Here is a 20,258-nt window from a genome sequence, read left to right as displayed (position 1 = left end):
ACGCGAGCTTCGGAAGGATATATCTAGATTATACTGCAGTAGGCTTTTCTCCATCCAGCACAACCTTTGCTACATCGTCCGCCAACACGCTAACTTTGTCACTCTCCAGCTCCTTCTTTGTAGCAATTCTCTTCTTTATCTCGTGCACTAAGTTGACTAACTCGACATCAACTCCGTTCTTGTCAGGGTGGCCTTCGGGGAGACCCATCTCCTTGATCTTGACCTTCCCTTCCTTCATTTCATCCTCACCCAGTACAATTGCGAATGGGACGCCGTTCTTATCTGCGGCAGCGAATTGTTGGGGAAGCTTTGGCTTGACTTTGTAAGAAAACTCGGCCTACTTAAGTTAGTGATATATCTTCTAAGAGGTCAATCTATAAAAAAATACCTTCACTCCTGCATCCCAAAGCATTCTGCAAACCTCCATTCTCTCCTTCACCAGTCCCGTAAAGCCCTTTCCTCCGAAAGCCATCACAAATACGTCCACCTCGTTTGCTCTCACTTCCGCCAACATCTTCGCCTTGGTAATTGAGAATATTCTGTCTACACCAAACGAGATACCAACGCATGGCACCCGTCCCTTAGCAGAGTTGGCGAACATGCCAACCAACTCATCGTATCTCCCACCTGCAGCAATCGATCCGACACCGATCGAATCATCGTTAGAACGGTCGGCATCTGGGTCGTTAGGATCAACGGCCTTAACAGGCTTCTTGGATTTGTGGCCCTTGGCGGGGGGTGCAGAGGCCTCGGTGACAACTTCATAGATGATACCGGTGTAGTAGTCAAGACCACGGGCAAGAGAGAGGTCAAAGGAGAGCTTAGGCATGACGTTGAAGATCTCAAGGTAGTCGAAAAGCAGGCCCATATCCTTCAGACCAGCAGCAAATGACTCATTTGAAGTGAGAGTTTCGTCCTTGAGGAGCTCAACGAGGAGGTTGCGCCCACCCTTCTTAAGAACGTATTCTCCAATCTTGTCGGCGACAGCGGGGTCAAGACCCTTCTCATCGACCATCTCTTTTCGTACCTCTTCCCATGGAGACTATTAAAATCTTGTCAGCTAGATGCCATCCCGAGACATGAGTCATCACTCATGATAACATACCTTATCGAGCTTATCGACGGCACTCGAGATTGTCCTGATCTTATCTGTAGGTACACCACAGATTTGGAACAGCCCGTCAAGGATCTGTCTATGGTTTATTTTGATAGTATACGTTCCCAAGTTGAGCCCATCCAAAATCTCGGTAGTGATTCTTAAGATCTCCGCGTCGGGAAGCATAGGGTCGTATACACCAGCAATGTCAAAATCGCACTGGTAGAACTCTCTCATACGGCCCTTTGTCATCGCAGGCTGGTCACGGCGGTAAACCTTTGCGATGTGGTATCTCTTAATTGACTGGATTGACGGGTTCATAGCAAGCCATCTCGCGAATGGAACTGTAAGATCGTAGCGGAGAGAGCAAATTTCACCACCTTGGTCGGCAAGGTCATATATGAGCTTTGAATCTTCACCGTATTTTCCTGTGAGGACTTCACGGAGCTCAAAGACACTGCGTTGTCGGTCATGTCAGCTTTTACCGCTTGTTATTCCCCACATGGAACGGTTCGGAAGGAGGAACGAAGCCTACGGGGTATCTATAGTGACCGCTCCATGGCGTTTGAACACATCCGTGATAGTTCCAAAGATCTTATCACGAATAATCATATCCTTGCCCTCCCAATCCTTGGTACCCTTCGGGACCTTCAGATTCAGCATTCCCTTGCCTTTCTCCTTCACGGCTTTTTCCTTCGGCGCCATATTTAAATCCTGATTCCGCGAAAGAAATTGGGATGTGGAAAATGCTCTAATTGGTGTTATTGTAGATCTCGAGTAGAATCTCGATGCAATTTTTGTTGCCGTCGTACGGTAGAGAAGTTTGTGGAGCTGTGAGGGGTAATGGAGGGGCAACTTCATTGCGGACGTCACAAACAAGGTGAAACAAAAATCATAGAGCCCTAGTGACTCAACCAGCCAACCCCGCGTTCTTTGCATCCCTGAAGATCTGTTTGTAAGAGCCGCAGGGTTAGGGTTATTGCAATGGTACATAATAATTTGTTTCTGTCACGGTGTTATATGTAATTGTTACTATCCTGAGAATGGTTAAAGAGTGCCGAGTGCCGATGTCACACTTAAGAAGCTATAATATATCTTGCAGCTAAGATGGGGAGCGAAATACTGTTCGCGATGATACGATACGGATATAACAGGGCTAGTAAAATGAATTTTCTAAGGAAATTAATCATTCTTGCGCATTTGATTAATCCACTCCTCCCATCAAATATATATTTTTATAATTTCAACTCAGATTTAACAGAATAATTAATGTATTTAGAAAGCAAATTCAACACCGGGTCTGCCGCAGGCTCTCATCGATCGAAATACTTCCCTCTTAGACATCTTCCCGGAAGTGCAAATACCTACATAAAAATCAATCGATCTCTAATAATCGGTAGTTCCAACTAGATTGGCCACATTGCGTTGCCGACCGCGGTGGCTGCAACTACATGCCAAAACAACATCATGATTTATCACTCACAGTCCTAATTAGACATCGTGCTCATCTCAACAAATTCTTCTCAAAATTTGCCACAAGTCTAGTACTACAACGTGCACCTATCCCCTGTCAATCGTTTGTTTCTTCTGTTAGTATGGTCTACTTCTAAATATCATGGGAATTTGGCGTTGAGGCTGTACTGTACAGCCGCCCCTGAGGTTGATTGGTTGAACACGTGGGGCTGAACTAACTCGTCACCCTGCAGGAATTTGTATCCAAGTAACGCAGTAGCGCCATCCCAAGATCTTGATATGCTGCAGGGTTAGGTTTATAAACCCACGAAAGCGTGATGCAATCTTACAAGGAATGCATGATCTGGGGCTAGACTTGCTGGGTATGTCTGTCAAGTTCTAAATAGTAGCTTCCTTATTGGATATTTGTCACGGTGCATCCTACAAGTCCTTCAATTGAAACAAGTTGCCACCCACTGTGATGGGCACGATACGCGGATGTGGTTAATCGGGAGTTGTTTGTGGATGCACACGGCACAGCTTCCAAGCCTACATCCATCATCCGGTGTGTTTATAAATGCATGTGTTTTCCCGACTTCCCCTCATCATCTTCCCCGCATCTATCAATCTAAAGCTCCAGACCCTTATATCCACCCTACTTTATCAACACATCCTACTTTTAATAGCCCCAAAGCTCTCTCAGAGAAATGGATCTCCTTAAGAATCTCGCTGGTGGTGCCGACAACAATGATCAACGCGGCCAGCAACCATATGGCCAGCAGTCACATGGCCAGCAACAGCAATATGGCCAGCAGCAGCAATATGGCCAGCAACAACAGCCATACGGTCAGCAGCAGCAGGGCCACTCTTCATCTGGCTCAGGCTCCGGCTCCGGTCTCGGTGGTATGATCGGCGGATTGATGGGTGGTGGCAGCCCAAAGCAGTCGCAGCAGCATCAACCTCCGTCGTACGGCCACCAAGATCAGTCGTACGGCCAACAGGGGGGATCATACGGCCAACAAGGCGGATCATACGGCCAGCAAGGCGGGTCATACGGCCAACAGGGCCAGCAGTCATACGGCCAGCAGCAAGGTCATTCCTCCTCGGGTTCTGGCTCTGGTTCAGGCCTCGGCGGCATGATCGGAGGACTGATGGGCGGTAGCGCCAAGCCCCAGCAGCAGCAGCAATCGTCTTACGGCCAGCAGCAAGGACACTCTTCGTCCGGCTCTGGATCTGGCTCTGGTTTGGGTGGCATGATTGGTGGATTGATGGGTGGTAGCAAGCCTCAGCAGCAGCAGCAGCAACAAAGCTCTGGCGGTTGGGGCGACAAGCTCCACGGCATGATTGGTGGTGGCCCAGAGTCAGAAAAGAAGGAAGACACCGTTGATAAGGGTATGCGCTTTATTCCAATATCTCGAGAAAGTAGTTACTAACAAACTCATCGCTTTAGCTGTCGATCTTTTCCAGGAGCATATCCTCAAGCAGGGCCCTCAAAACAATGAGAGCGCTTTCGAACAAGCTAAGGATGAGCAGATTGGCAACTGTGAGAATACCCGTACATGAGCTTTCCCAGTTTCAGCCCTTTCTAATAACTCTCTCAAATTATAGTCATCCGATCCCAGTACAAAAACTACACCGGCAAGGATATCTCTAAGAAATAAATTGGTTACATGTAAATACGCTATTTTCATTTTGTTTCAGGATTGGGTTTTTTCTTTTTTCTACTTTAAATTACGAAATCATGTCTGGTTACGTCATATGTAAAGCATTTGAAACATTCGGCTATGCCCGTTTTGGAACCAAGCTTACAACAAATTCTAACAATTCAAACTAAGTATTGGAAATGTAGACACGAATTCTTTGCCACAGGTCTTTGGAACAAAATTATAGAGATATTGATCAAATAATGATACACAGATTTCTCTTGTACTACAAAGATCGTATTAAACCAATCGAAATCATGTTGAGATCGAGCCTTAATACTGACAAATGAGCAGCTAGTACGACAGAGTTATACCAATCAACTACTAAGACAGGGTTCAACTAGGTACCTAATTCGACTCTCTTCGTGCCACCACTGCCATCCCAACCACAATTCAGTGAAACACCGTCCATTCATCTTGTAGGTCTATAGAATCCCATGACTTGAGGGATAGTCCAGTGGCTTTTAGGTCACAATATAAACTCCGGAAATGAGAATACTTGACAGCCTATCCCTGAACTCATGAGATCCAACAGGCCTACAAGATGAATGGAACAGCGTTATATTGATTTGTGCCAAAGGTGGAAGTGCCAGTGAGAAAGAGATCGTATCAGAATACAAGGCCAAAACCTACCTTGTCCGTTCAGATTGATAATACAAACTCCAACGCCGCACTAACTACTCAAATGTCAGTGTATCGGACCCAACCTCAAAGTGATCGCAATCGTAATTGATTGTCCTTTGGAAGCTCGGGGGATAATGCCCTCTATTTAAACTTTTCGATATCGGCTCATACTGACAAATACTGGCTCATACTGACAAATACTGGCTCGTATACGATTAATAACAGCCTGTCTGGATAAATTAAACAAGCTGCAAATTGCGATGAGTCAACATTGCCCATATCAATATTTTGGCTGTGGTTACAAAAAGAAAATCGCCATAAACACCCTGAGGCCCAATCTGCAATATTCCCCCCTCCACCTCAAGTGAAACAGTTGGTCCAGACTTCCCCTCACATCATGCAGTGGGCCGAGGGAGAAACGTGGGTGTGAAATCCCCTCCCCTCCACATGTGTGCGCGCCGTTTTGTGCATTGTGGGCTATGGCACGTTAGATCATCACGGCTGAAGGTCGTACCCCATGTGAGCTTGCCGCATGAGCATATTGGGACCTGATTCCGATTTGTGTGGCCGGGGTTCGGCTAGATGAAACGGAACCGAAGCTGCATGATTCCTTTTTGGTAGCTATGCTGGTACCGCGAACTCACATGCATAATGCGTACCATAATTGGTGCACTTGATTTAACTAAACTCTTGTTTTTGAAGGCGATTTTGGAGATAATGGAACCTACTAGTTGGAAAAACTACACATCTCCAGTAAGAGCGCTGCGTTACGGTGACATTGGTGGGTTTTCTTTTTTGCTCATAGAGGGTCACTCGTTGCAAAAATGTCGTGATACTAGTGATTGGTATAGCGGGAATCGCGCAAATTTCGGTTTCTAATGCGGAGTAATCATACTTAGGCTTACCTTGACCCTTTTATTTTCTTTTTTAGTTGCACTTTCAGCTCCAATATTGATTTTTGCCTCGATCTTTTGCTTCTGACGGTCAAGTGATCCTGAGGCATTCTGTCGAAGTTAGGACTATCATACTGTACTGGCTACTGAAAAAGTCGAGTCTGTCCACATCATGAATTTTGACGTGTGTATACAACTAGTGTGGTCCACTCGAGGCGAGCAGAGGCAAATTCCTCTCTGCCTTGATAGCTATGTATGCCTCGAGGTGTTCGAAGCATTCGAGCCAGATACGAAACATTACAGGACAAGATTGCAATGATATCTTTCCCTAGAAACTGCTAGTAATATAAACTAACTTTATGTAATCATAAATATCTCATATGGATATTCTTATAGGTCATCAGCTGCGTGTATTTTAACAGTAACAGACAGTACCTAGATGAGAACTACATGTGCCAAGTATAAGTTTGCTAAATATAGTATGGCACAATGACTTTCGTGCAGCTAGAGGCGAGAGGAAGGCTTACCTTGAGCATTCTCGTGACTCTTGTAGAATCTACCCCGTGTCTTGAGCTGCCTCGAGGCGAGGTTTCGAGCATTAATGCCCTGTGGACCACGCACTTATGGCAATTCACCCTTTTGTCATCGTTTACCATGTTAAACAAAACAGGTTTTGCTCTTGTGTTCGCCGGTCCCCGGGCGAAGCTTCTGTCCTTGGTTGTTGGCGCGTTGGTCACGATACATTGATAATAATGATCGACGTATACTTTTCCTTCTTCTAGTTAGTTATTCTTTATCTACATACATGTATTAAGCTGGGCTTTCAGTTGTTTGCCTTATGTAACTTTCTTGGCCGTGACAAGTGTCCTCTGCTACACCGTATCGCACTCGAGCGTTTCTAAATACATAGTTTTACTTATTCATTCTCTAAGACACTATGGCGATATATCACTTATTCATTTTTCCCCGATGTTCTAAGTTCATCTATAGGATAGCGAGCACAATTTCTCAATGAGACGAGATAATGGAATGAAATCAGATAATTGGCAGCGCTAGACTTGCTCCAACCCCATATGGTCAACTTAGACTTGGGAATTTCGTCCCGCCTATCTACATGATGGTTTACTCGATCTCTCCCCACACCGGCTTCTACTACGAGCCGAGGTTATCTGTTCTCTGGTACTGCTATCGTGCCGTACATCGACTGCATTATATATATTACCAATTGCCGTTCGTTGCCCGTCCTTAGCTCACTCAGTCCCTCATCACGAACTGATCTGTAATTTATGAGGGACTCTTAATGGCGTGCTTGGCGGTCCAATGGTAGACACTACTAAGCCAAAGACTGTATCCGAATAGGTTGACGTGTTTAGACATCTCTCTTTGGTTGGTTTTCCACGTGGCCAAGACCCCCTTACCCCTCATAATATTTTCCACAGGCGTCGCAAGTTGAATCACGATGCTCATTTCGAAAGATGGGATGCCATCGTATGGAGTCCACTCTTGCCCTAACCCAGGCAATCACATTCTGTCCAATAATTCGACTCTCAGGTATGCGTCTGCCCATTCAGTTTTGAATTAGACTTGCAGGGAATGTAATTCCGTTGGTTGATACGGATATTCGAGTGATCGTATATGATGGTGGTTGTGCTAGCGCTAGCTTAATTGCCCCACCACGTGCACTCGATTGGGGAAGAAATATCAAGAAACTGAATATAGAGTAGTGGCATAACGCACAATTGTGATATTTGACTTTTCGGATTGCATAACTCTATGCCCGCCAGGTCCCTTCTTTTTTTTTTTTTTTACCCTTTCTCTACCTGAGGACTTCAAGAAAGAAAAAATGCCGCGCTAAATAAAATGGAAACCACAGCTTCATATTCGCTCACTGAGTGAAGTTTGAAATCCTACTTGGCTAGCCTTGAGGTCTCTGGCGTATGGTAGCTTTACACATACTGATAGATACTTTAGAATTGCGTAATCAGCATGGGAATGTCATGAATATGATGCGCATATATGCCATGTTTGAAATAGCCTATGTAGACGCGCTTGCGCAAATTTTCACTAAGTAAACGACAAACCTAGGCTGGATTTCAGATAACTGAGGATGCGCGTCTAGCTATTATAAGAGCATACCACGGGACGATTTCCCGCGAAGCAATTGGCAATCATTCACCTGAGTCCAGTTCTATCACTAATTACACTGAAAAGTGGCATTCTATTTAGGTAATGATAGTGTTTTGGTCGTTCGAATTCCTAATCCGCCATACAAAACTCTCAGTTTTCAGTGCATATATGACAGAAAATGAAAATCGGCACCGGCCAGAATACTAAAGACACAGGATAGTGAATCGCAGGCTTTAGTGGCCCCGTCTACACGATATCATAATTATACACATTGCATAAAACAAAAACAAAGCCTCCAAGTCCTCGAATGTTCATGATTATCAGCAGAAACGCACGTATGTAGCCACTGCAGTAATGATTCACTTGGGTTAGAAATCAGCGATATCCAAATGACTAATAAAAGGCCACAGGTCTGTCGTCGGGGCTATATACGAATGCAAGGAATGAAGATCTATTGCGAAGCTGATAATGACGCGACCCTCTTGGGTGATCATGATGCAACTACGTGGAGCCTATCCATTCCCCATGTCGGATCTTCTGTCCTATTGTAACTGGGATAGATATAGAATCAAGAGCTCCTTTCTTCTTTCTCCCTTTCTTTCTTTCTTCCTCCCTCACGTTTCCATCAGACCATGTTTCGTCCCTCTACTTTTCAATCGGTCTTTCCCTAGTTTTATTTGTCAGTCACGAAATTTCACTCGCCCTCCCCCACCCCTCCTCGATCTGACCAGTACTTTCAGACCGGCACTCTACGAAAAGCGGGAATCGATCAGTTACAAAACCATGTCAAAGATAAGCTCATGTAGGGAATGCCCCACCTCCTCTAAGAGGCTTGTTTAGACGTCTCACGCTAAATCCCGCGGTACTGTTGTATAGAACCCGGTACCCACCCGTATTACCTCCTCCTCGGAACGTAGTTAATGGATCAAGACCCCCCATTCCTGTCTGCTTTGAGATTTGGCCGGTGCCTTTATACTGATATTCTCAGACATTAGTGTAGCTTCGTTATTTACATACACAGCAGCCAGAGCCCGATCCTTTACACTTTGATCATGAATCATTCCAACTTATCCACATGAACCTCCCTCCCCTTCCCCCTCATCCTAAACCACACCCTGAATACCTCTATGCCATCATCATCACAACAAGAACTTATTCGAAAGCACATTTATTCTTTACCATACTACTTCCCTATAACCCATTCCACAGCCGATCAACTGAAACTGCAAAAACAAAAGAAAGAGTTGACAATTTTAGAGAAAAAAAGATAACTCCCTACCGGTCGACCCTGGCTTTGTCTTCCCAGCCCCAGCCCACCCCATCCCTTCCCAAATCGCATCCAAGAAACATAACGAGACAGTACAAGGCAAAAAAAGACCCGTTAATCAAGATTCCAAAGGAAGAAATGATAATAAAAATAAATCAAACCATTGACAGTCACATTATGTTGAGGGCTTCAGATCCGCGAGTTTTCTAACTGTTTTCTCGAACATATCAGAAATATAAAAATTCTTGAAAAAAATTGACAAAATCTCAACCCCGGATCCCACCTATCTGCAATCAATAAACGGGGCGCCCAAATCCAAATCCAAATCCGTAAACCCATAATACCAAGAAATAGAGGAAAATAGGAAATGGAAAGAGAAAACCCAGACCCGAATTTTTGGTTCTCTTTTGAAAATAACGCGAATTGAAAGCAACAAAAGTTGAGACAAGAGATGAAAACCCCTTCCCAAAGTTACAACTGAAAAAAAGACAAAAAAAACGTAAGGGAGAATACATGCAACCCGACATACTTAGTTAACACCTCATTAGAAAAGGAGAAAAGGAAAGGAAAGTAAGGAGATATAAGAAAGTAAGGAAAGTTTAAGAGCGAACCAATTGTAAAGTACAAGAATAGAAAAAATGAAGTGGAGAAATAGTAACATACACTTGAGAAATATTTGTTACAGATTCTTCATTTGAAAATGACTGCACAGTAGGCAAGTTAACAATACACATTGTACAGGGAAGCATCCTCGCTTCACTGTGTAAGGAACTGATCAAGACTTGACTCCATGCTATCACCTGCGGTGTTCAAAGCTTCAGCGGCAAGAGCCTCATAGCTTACTGATGATGTAGGTGCAGGCTCCTTGACATATAATTCGGTAGCATCTTGATTCGTCAGGGCCTCAAACATGTTGTTCATATCCCGGTTAGAAGGAGCATTATTGTGAGGACTGCTACTAGACTCATTTCTCGATCGATGGTAACTAGGGTTGAGGTTGAAGAGGGCCGGATCCAAAGTGGGGCCACGACCAGGGTTGCTCATTAAAACAGGAGACCCGAGTCTTCCGGGAGTCTGATGATATCCAGGCTGACTAAAAGTCGGCGAACTCTGCGACGTCGATCCAAACCTTGAGTTCCCATAATCGAAATGGGGCTCTCCAGGAGATCTCTGGGATCCATGGCCCGAATGGGTCTGGCCCGGATTGATCGTGGTAGGGGTATCCGGTGAAGACGGCATAGTTGCCGATTTTGACGGAGCAGGTTTTATTATTGGGGGCGGTTTTGAGTTGCCGTCAATGGACTTCTTTTTAGAAAACGAATGAGACTTTGTCCTAAGTTGAGGCGGGAGATCGTCAGGGTTTGTGATACCCATCTGAGCCATCAACTTCTGCTGCTTCGTTGGACGAGGCTTGCGAGTGGACATAGAAACTTCGATGTTTGGGGGAGGTTCAGGCGCAATTGGCATCCATCTATGCAATTCGGTCCGGAAGAAATTCGTTTCATGTGCCAAGAGAATCTCTGCACCTTCAATCTTCCTCAGATAAAATCGCATAGTCGGTACCTCAGCAGAAGTAAGTCCGAGTGCTGATGTCGTATATGGACGCACATACTCTCGGAAATCGGATGCTGCTTTGATGATATTGTTGAGGCATTCTAGCTCATCGGGGATGAACGGAAGGCCCGGAATTTCGCTGTGCCACTCGATGAGGTCTTCGAGCTTAGGTCGAGCTGCATCCCGAGGTATCTTCACACGATAGTCACAGATAGGACAAGTATATTTATCGTCTTCCTTGACCTTGCCTCTGGCTATCTTCAGACATTTCCCGTGATACCTTTTCCAATGTTAGATGGCTGGTGTTCATTAGACATCACAGAAAACATGATTGACATACCACTCATGACAAACTTCACACTCAATCATCATTCCGGCTTCAGGCTGCCTGCAGATACAAAAGACCTCCCTGGGCCGTCCACCCCTAGAATTCTCAAAAGGGCCACCGCTTTTTGGTTCTGGGCTAGGTTCTCTACTAGATGGTTCCACCGGAGTTCTTGGTCGGTCGTCCAGCGCGAAACAATGCTCATTACGCCCTTCCACATAAGACATGTGCTGACCCAGAATATGCAGTGGTGCATTTGCTTTCCCGAATAGCTTTTTCCCTCTTCTCATCCAGTCTTCATGGCGTTTTTGCTCTTTTTCTAAATCAATTGTTCCGACAGGCTTGCTGTGGAGCTCCAATAAAGAATCCAATACCTCTCTAACATCTTTATAATGTGGTCTTTTTGATAGGTCTGGCTCTTTGCTCTGATCATATAGCGAAATAATCTGCCTATGAGCCTCCCGTTGTTTATTGAGAATTTGGTCGACTTGTGCTAATGTTTCCCTAGAAACTGGTAATGTTGAAGCTTGACTCGAAAGAGCCTCTAGTTGCTGAAAATGCACGACATCAGCTCTCATCAGCTCCTTGGCCTTGGCCTCCCACATATCTCCACCCTCTTTCTGGCTTTTTAGAAACATCATCTGTTCGTTATTGTCTGGAATCCCCAGGTCAAGTCCCTGTTTGATCATGTCCGCTGTTTCATTGAGGTCCATAAATCTTCCACGGGATTCCCTTGCTAAATCCACCCATTTCAATTGCCGAACGATCTTTTCCAACAAATCTGTCTCAGCCAAGTCAACATTGAAACTTTTCCCAGTCTCGACTAGTCCTTCATAGTCAGCTGTCGATAGAGCCCCAGGAGTAGCCAAAGCGTTCCTAGCGTTTAACTGAAACTCCCGAATCGCATCAGCTCTTTCGCGGAGCTGATCAATTTCAGGGCATTCAAAGCCTATAGTCTCAGCATTTTCCAAAAGTTTCAAAATGCTTTCCAACTTCCTATGTTCGCGCTCTTTTTCTTCCATTTCAGCCTGCTTAGAACTCCCCTTCCTCCATGCTTTCTCATTTTTTCTGCGGTTCTGTTGCTTGCGTGAGATATATGGAGTCGCTTCATCGACCCATTCCTGTGCACGTTCCACAAAGGTCTTCAAGGGAGCCAATTCCGGAATGTAGCATGGAATCCGCTCACCCTCAGACAAGAGTGACTTCAAACCCTTCAGCGCAGGTCGTGGTGTTTCCAGCATCGTCTTCTGCAACTTGGCAGCCCAGGCGGTTGGCATATTCGCCTTGTCGTGGACTTTTTGTACGAGTTCCTCAAGGGTTTCATTCGTCATTTTAAGTCGTAAAGTGAGGTTCGATACCTCGCAATCGCAAATATCTCGGTAGTGAGACGGACAAGTGACATTGGTAGTGCACGAGCACGTGACCTGTGAAAGGTAACAATAAACTTTACATACCCCACATTGGTATTGATCTTCGCTTAACTCCTCATCCTCGGGTAGAATAGATTGTTTGATGTCAGGAACTTGTTCAAGCAAGCCACGACGTTCATCAAACTCTCTAATCTTTACCCGTTCAAGAGCAGGTGAGAGCCTAATTAGTAACAAATTATTAGCAAACAGTTTTTCCTTTCGTTTTAAGATATCAAAAAGGGCTGCAAACCAGAGCGATGTTCGGATGCTAGTGTCTCTTGCAGCAGCAGTAAGTAGTAATTCATCGTGTGAAAAAACAGGTGCTTTCCGAAACTCTCGGTATCTATTAACACCCTCTTGACCAAATGGTTCCCAGTCCGAAGGCGCAAAATTAACTGCCTCGTTGAAGTTAAACTGCAGAAAGTCAGCAAATCAAACGCCGATTACTGAGAGGAGGATAGCTTACACCGTGATTAAAGCCTGCATGATATGCTTGCGGGAATGTCACGACAAATTGTCCTGCCCTTTGATCCAACGCATAAACAGTCACTCCAGCCTTCATCAACTGTTTCGGAGTTAGCAGAGTAACCAATTGAAACAAAAGGTCCGGTTGCTGCTCGAACAGCTCGGGTACAGCCTCTCTCATGGCGTTTTCGAATTTTTCCGCGTCCGCGCCCGGAATTCCGTACCATGTCTTGGTAGCTCCGAAATGTTGATAGTTCGAGGAATATGTGTAGTGGTCTTCATTATGCCAACAGAACGTTGAGAAGCACATACCAACATATAGCCAAGGCACGGTCATCCCAGAAACATCAGATTTAATATGTCTAAATAAGGATTCGGGATGAAGTGGTAGATTGTTAAGATTCCATGGATCGGTGGAGTATGGATTGATCGGCTGTTTTTCAATGGTCGGAAATCCACTTCCATGCGTGGTTGAATGTATGTCTGCGCCATATTCAACCTCTACCGTCTCATGCACACTTTCCACCAGTCTCCAAAACTCTCGTTCTACATCATCCTCGGTAACCATTCGTGGTTTGTTGAGGACGGGATCGAACGGCATTCTTGATTGGAAGTAATGAGTTTTAAAGTTGTTCGCTTTTTCTTGGAATTGTCGCAAGGAATAAATTTCGCCATCAGCAAAACCATAATCCCCGGTCCCAACCAAGCAGCGGTTGCAATACCAGTCCCGGTCGGGAACGCTTTTAAGCACAGGGTCTAAGCAGTAGGTATGATAGCCATGATCGCAGCTGTCGCAAAGGAGCAGATTGACCATGTCATCACCACGTCCACACTTTTCGCACTTCTATACAAGTATTAGGTACAGCGATAAAAAGTGTAGAAATGGAATAAAATATTACCTCGCCTGGATTACTATTGTTACGATCACCGTTCAAGGTTCTGGGCGTTGATGAGGGTCTGTGCAGTGTCATGTGTGATCCAGCTACCATCGGAGCCGGTTCTGGCGGAAGATCAGCAATCGATCTCGGTTAAGTGCTACAACAACCAACTTCGCAGAAACCCAGGGATTCTTCTTACCTTTCTTCAACCGTTTACTTCGTCGTTCGCCGTTCTCTGAATTATCGTCACAATCCATGCCTTTGGCCGAGTCCTTGCTGTCAATGACACCATTTTCCTGGCTAAGACCACGCTTGAGAACAGATCCTATAGCTGATCCCTCGGGCGTGTTTCTTTTGCTAGGTGTGGCGCCATTCTCAATCCTTCTAGAATTGCTAGTCGGCGTCAAGCCTGAGTCCCCTTCTCTTCTGTTTCCGTTAACCATGGTTAGTGGCGTGAAATTGGAAGATCCGACGTTAACAGGTGTGAATCCACCCCCGGTATTGACGGTATTGACAGGAGTAAAACCGCCATTCATTGCGGGAGTTGAGCCGCGAACTGGCGTTGCATCTGTCATGTCGGTATCAGATTTATCAGGAGTGCCTCTCAACGATCCAGCAAGGGTATTCGAAGCCCTGACTGCGGGCGACTCTGGTGGCATACTACCCATCGGAGAATTTATTGACTTATCCAATGGGAATTTTTTGATCGGTGATCCAGCTGGCGAAGGGGTTATTGCGCCCCTCAGCTCGGCCTCAATTTGCTGCTGCACTCCTGGCTTTGCTGATTTGACCCATTCTTCGTAAGGATGGAGATAACGTTGATATGAATTTTTCAGCGATGTTGACAAGCTAGACATAATCTTTCCCGAATATCCCAAATCTCTTCCAATCTCGGCCCATTTTTTATGCTTGCACACCTGGTTAAAACCTCCTCTGATTTCCACCGCCTTTTTCAAGCGATACAAGTCGAGGGGCCGCTTATCGACAGATGGAAACCTGTTCAAATTTGTGCCATGCTGCTTATGATACTTGGACAGCTGATCAAGATAATTTAGGTTTGCTCTAGTGCCTACAGTACGCGGAAATCCAGAGGGATATGATGTCAGTTGAATGAAAAAGAAAAAAAAAATTGGTTGTTGGATCTGATTCATGGAGAATCTTTTTTTAGAAATTGTGGACTATGATTACCTCCTTCTACGGAGTTGAGCTCCTGTCTTCTAGTGCGAAAATGAAATCGCTAGTCACACACACACAATGTTAGCAAAGTCCATCCAATTTCTATCCAGCGAAACAAATCTAATGATTCAAATGTTTATAAAATAAAGTCGTTGAGCTGAATAAGCGACGACAGACGCAAAACAAGAGAATGTGCTACAAACCTCCGTGTCCACGGCGAAGTCTGGGTTCCAACTTTCCGGTGGAATAATTTTGCAAATCCCATATTTTTTCCCTTCTTCCGAGATGCTTTTGATGTATTCGATTGGGTCCTTCCATTGCTCAAGTGTTGGTCTGTAAGTCGGTGCCTCCAAGAGGCCATGAGGTCGAAATTTCTTTGGTCCTTCTTTAGTTGCAGAACCCCTCCTCTCCACCGTAGACATATCCAAGGCCTGTGCCTTTCGAGAGCTCAGTGGAGCGGATTGATAGCCGCCGGGTCCAGGGTGAGTGGTCGGGATAGTTCCTCCACCTCCAGGACCGCCAGCTTTCATTCTGGTCGAGGGTGCGCGAGGTGACGGACGTGCCGACGAGGCCGCCGCTGAAGACGACGACGACGTAGCAGCAGCCGGCATTACGCAAGATGTTGGTTTGTTTATTCCGTGGTGGGAATGGCTTTAAGGTAGATAAGTGTTGGGTTCGATGGGGGCGGAGGCGGATGTAGATGTGGGGTGTGTCGGTTTCTTATATGGATTGGGGTCTGGAGGGAGCTACAACAGGTATGTATGCTAGTTGCAAGCGTATTATTGCAGGACTGCCGATGTTCATCCAAGCCAAGCATATGTATGAACACACAACGGGGAAACGGAACAGCTACAATATACCGTCTAATATCGTAGATAAATTGTGGGGTGGGATATTTTTGTTCCTCATGCACTCTAGCAAGTGAAAGAGCTACCTGACCGTAGAGACGGTCGGGAAAGTGGGAGTTGATGGCGAGTTGGGGGGGGGGGGGGGTGGGAGGGAACGACGGGGCAGAGGAAAAGAAAGAAAGAAAGGGAACGGGGACAAAATCGGGGAAGAGATCAGACTGAGGAAATACTACAATAGCCTTCGTCCGTCAGGGATCATGTGTGTGGCTGTTATGTATGTATGTGTGTGGTTATGAGGTGGGTGGGTGGAGGGGTGGGCCGTTCGTAGAAGATATGGCTTTTCCTTGCTGACAGCCGCCCGGGGGAGGATGGTTTGATGGTTCGACGAAACAAAAAAAAATGATGTATGTAGGGTAGAGAGAGAGAGAAAGAAAGGGTGGAGAGAGAATTATGTAGGTACAAGTGGGTACGGTAGAAACTGAGGCAACAGCAGTAGCAACAGCAAGTAGAAAGCGGATGCGCGGCGAGATCCCTTATAAAACCACCCTTGGGGGCAATGGGGGGACAGAGGCAGTACCTAGCACTCACTAGCAACAGCGGGGGGTGGGATATGATTATGTATGTCTGTGAGGAATTGGATGTATGTAAGTGAGTGTAATGGGTTATGATAGAGAGGGAGTACTGCGCGGGCGTCTTGCGCTAACCGCGTCCACTTCCTATTGATTTATTAAGTGATAAAGACAGGTACTATCATGTATCTTGAAACGAAAGTGAGTAACTAGGAGAAAGCGCGCAGAACAAAAGGAAGATGTAGATAGGGCAGTCGAGGAGAGGAGAGGGAGAAACACCACAGCTGCAACACGCGCGAAAGAAAAAAGATTGGTAGCACCCAAGGCACGCATTCATGTATCATACCATCATCCATCATCCATCCATCACCATACATGACATGTACCGATACACACGCACATGATACAGACATTCTTTACAACATGTATACATGTAACTAACACTCTGCAGTGATGTATTCCCAGAGTGAATAAAGATCAACAACTTCACGATTTTGTAAATTTTTTTTGGGGGGGGATGATGTATGGCCACTGTACTTTTACAGATGATTCGGCTTGTCGAGAGTACTTAAATGTATACCCGCCGCTAAGGTTTAGTGTGAAGAGCCCCATCCATATACATGTAATCACTACCAGTGATTAATACCGATCTAAAAAAAAGTAGAGTAGACTGCGGAGAGGAAAGCAATTGGAAAAAACAATTCACACTGGTACTGTACAGCGCTGTAGGTACATTACATACATGTTTGTTAAACAGCTGGCGAACGAACAAGAGCAAAGTCCCAGCAGTGAATTCCACATGCGTCAATGAACCAATGGCCATCCCATATTCGGTCGGTGGACGTTGCTGGACTCCCAGATTCAGCTAGCACTATTCCGCTTTCTGACCGCCGCAAGCGATCTTGCTCTAAAATTCTAGATTTTGAACCAGACCAGATTTTCATAACCAGCACAATTAACCACAACCACACGCCCCCCCCCCCCCCCCCGCGGCCGCATTCTCCCCTCCCCCCTCCCCCCTCCCCCCCCCAGGATACTTGTACCTTTAGGATGTGGTATTTCGAGACGTCGGCCGTCCGCCGTCGAGGAACTGACCCACTGTCCCAATTACTCTCCGCTTGGCTCCCAAAAAGTCCTCGCCCGTTTCGGTCACCATGGGATCCTGTGCAGGGCGCCGGCGATCTGAGACATCCATCCACACACACCTAACCTACCCACCCATCAGCGCTGACGAGCAGCAAGCAGCAGAAGCAAGGAGGTTGGACGCAAACAAGATATGACCGACGTCAGGTCGCCATCCCGACTTCACCTCTCCAACCTCTTATTTCAACCTCACTCTTCGCCCCCGAACTATTAATCATGCACGCCCATTCGAGTACAACCCTTTGAAACCAATTAATGTTTGTCGTGGATTTTATCCGAGCCGCGCAAGATGAAAATGAAATCCACAAAAATCATGTTAATTAAGCGAACCATACAAAGGAACAAATCCTACATACACAACATACACGTACATACTCTGTGGTGCTTCAGCCTTCATTCCCGACCGGCATTTTATATATTTATTTGGCCTGCTTCCCGACACCAATCCTATGTCTAGAAAAAATAAAGACACGTTCTTCAGTACCCTGTCTCGATTTCGGACTTTGCCCCCTCTGAGACATTTTGATTCATTTATAAATTCCCCGCGTCGGCTATCGTGCTCCTCGGTACTCACACTCTTAGAACTTATGTAGATTTAGCTCTTCCCTCCAAATCATTCCGTATCTTATGCGTCGCATACTAATATAGGATACACGGTTCATGCGATGTGGAAGCGGAGGAGTAAATATATATATAGACAGGATAACTTGGCTGTCGTCACCCCAATATCAAAAAATACATAGCCGTAAATGAGCAGAGGCTGGTAAGATAATCCCCCAAGAGCTGCATACACATATTCTCAATTCTTACTCTTTGAGCGGGGCTCCCTAGGCCCAAAAGGCTCCCATGCTTGATCAAATCCAGCACCTCTTACCCATGCACGAGGACCCCCATTGCAGTCACCTAGCCCTTCAGCGCTATCGAGACCTGTATATGTGTCAGCAAATTCTAATTAATATCTTTGATGGAACAAACTAACTCATAGCAGCAATCTTCCTCCACATGTTACCCACGACGGGCAAATTCAACTTCTCGCCATATTTTGCATCGAGCCTCTCGCCATATACCAGGGACCTGATAGTTTTGATGGTGTGGCCATCGTCTTCTACGTGGATTGCACGTCCAATAATATCAAGCCATGGGTTTCCAACACCGTCCTGTGAGACCTTTGGTTCATAATTTTTAATCTCGTCCGCGTGGAGTACCGGCGCACCGACTGCAACATAGGTGAGTATGTCAAAACGAGTCTTCCACTCTAGGAGACGAGCCTTGCTCTCTGAAGTTATCCAATCCTGGGCATTAAAGACCGATATGAAGATGGCCGTCGTCACACAGTGAATCAAGAAGAAATCCATTCTGATCTCCTTGTCCTTCCGCATAGCACCGCCAAGCATAAGAGCTTGGGGGCATTAAAATTAGCTCGATATATGCAACTAACGGGGCTCAACCGGAAGCTTACCCGCTATGTTGTATGATTCGATAGTTTTCTCGTCGATCTTGTCAACAGGTACTCGGTACTGTTTGGCATATAAAAGAATTGGGTCCATTGAATTGTGGAGAATGGTTGAATAATAATCGAACATCTTCCTATCGGTGCCTGGATTACGGAAAATCGGGTCATTTTGGACCTCGTTGAGGATATCTAAATATGGCTTGTCGAACTCCTTCAAGAAATAAGTCACAATGCCTCAAGATTTGGAGTGATACCAGGATACCGTACCTTGTCGTTAACATCTTTGGCATCTGCTGAAAGGCCTTTGAAGAAATCTGCTGGCCAGTCACCATTGCACGCCGCAGTAGCAAGCCCTGCCGGAACTAGCGCGGGAATATCGAATTCCAGCCCGTACCCAATACGGATGATTGGATGATATATACCTATGCCCCACAGTCATTACCAATGCTCGTCAAATACCCCGCAATGTGCACTCACCGCCAAAACAACGGGTCAGAAGGTCATCCGAAGCCTCCGTCCCCGCAAAGAGTCTCTTGTTCAACATAGCTGGCATGCCAATCTCCTCCATCTCCTTCTGGAAAAAGGTAAGAAAATCAGACCAATACTCCCTGGCGCCAAGATACTTATGCCATTGGCTTTCGTCCGATAGGTCCACGACGATCTCCGGGTGGAGCTCAGGGAGTACATGCTGCACCTCCTTTACACGATTGTATATAGTTTCCAAATCAGCTGGACTGGCCCCAAAGTCGTAAGTGGCCAGGAGGTCGTCAGACATGTGATTCTGGTGGTGTTAGTAACCGATATCTCCAATGTCAAACGCTTCAACAAGGGGACAAACATGAAATCCTAGCTAACGTCAGTATTGTACAGCAGGTCCGCGTAAATGGTAATAAAACATACTGCCACGGAAGAATCCATGGTGTTCGTCTTGGTTCTTCTGCATGAGTTCACTGAGTTTACGAGAGCTCTCAGCGGTGATTCCTGGGAAAGACATCAAGCCTCCCTTCCCTGGAGCTATCGAAAGATCCGCAGACTTAAGTCTATTCTGGACCGCAGTCATTGGTGCCATTGTGAATGATTTGGAGTGGTTGTGTTTGTTGGTTGTTCTGGTGTTGGATGTGTATGCTCTTCCAAAAGTTAGGCGGAAGCTGCGGATACTTATACTCGCTTTCATACCTACGTCCTTTACAATTTAGACATGCTGAATTTTCAAAAAGGGTATAACTATTTTTATTTTCCCCGCCTTAGAAAGATCATATTGCGGCTGAGATATAAT

The 20,258-nt window shown here is 45.7% G+C and overlaps 4 protein-coding genes across 4 annotated transcripts; 1 reads left to right on the top strand and 3 right to left on the bottom strand.

Moving 5' to 3' along the window:
- Window positions 1-28: 28 nt before the first annotated feature.
- On the bottom strand, window positions 29-1,957 carry LAJ45_04818 (uncharacterized protein; the record flags this gene model as incomplete). The annotated part of the gene is made up of 4 exons (XM_046114394.1): window positions 29-337; window positions 389-1,042; window positions 1,106-1,553; window positions 1,632-1,957. 4 exons carry the CDS (start codon window positions 1,955-1,957, stop codon window positions 29-31), a joined length of 1,737 nt encoding a protein of 578 aa, XP_045972420.1.
- Window positions 1,958-3,255: 1,298 nt separating this feature from the next.
- On the top strand, window positions 3,256-4,209 carry LAJ45_04817 (uncharacterized protein; the record flags this gene model as incomplete). Its single annotated transcript, XM_046114393.1, has 3 exons — window positions 3,256-3,940; window positions 3,999-4,091; window positions 4,157-4,209. 3 exons carry the CDS (start codon window positions 3,256-3,258, stop codon window positions 4,207-4,209), a joined length of 831 nt encoding a protein of 276 aa, XP_045972419.1.
- Window positions 4,210-9,918: 5,709 nt separating this feature from the next.
- Window positions 9,919-15,580, bottom strand: LAJ45_04816 (uncharacterized protein; the record flags this gene model as incomplete). The annotated part of the gene is made up of 8 exons (XM_046114392.1): window positions 9,919-10,996; window positions 11,057-12,631; window positions 12,701-12,864; window positions 12,917-13,759; window positions 13,815-13,915; window positions 13,993-14,862; window positions 14,982-15,030; window positions 15,173-15,580. The coding sequence occupies 8 exons, from the start codon at window positions 15,578-15,580 to the stop codon at window positions 9,919-9,921; spliced, it is 5,088 nt and encodes a 1,695-aa protein (XP_045972418.1).
- A 2,748-nt stretch (window positions 15,581-18,328) lies between these two features.
- On the bottom strand, window positions 18,329-20,051 carry LAJ45_04815 (uncharacterized protein; the record flags this gene model as incomplete). Its single annotated transcript, XM_046114391.1, has 7 exons — window positions 18,329-18,456; window positions 18,509-18,928; window positions 18,989-19,193; window positions 19,250-19,404; window positions 19,460-19,763; window positions 19,821-19,828; window positions 19,883-20,051. The coding sequence occupies 7 exons, from the start codon at window positions 20,049-20,051 to the stop codon at window positions 18,329-18,331; spliced, it is 1,389 nt and encodes a 462-aa protein (XP_045972417.1).
- Window positions 20,052-20,258: the final 207 nt, after the last annotated feature.

The sequence above is a fragment of the Morchella importuna genome (assembly GCF_003444635.1).
Source record: "Morchella importuna strain M04M26 chromosome Unknown Morimp01GS012, whole genome shotgun sequence".
In the NCBI taxonomy this organism is placed as follows: domain Eukaryota; kingdom Fungi; phylum Ascomycota; class Pezizomycetes; order Pezizales; family Morchellaceae; genus Morchella; species Morchella importuna.
Note: the sequence above shows the minus strand (reverse complement) of the source record. Positions and strands in the feature narration are given on the sequence as shown.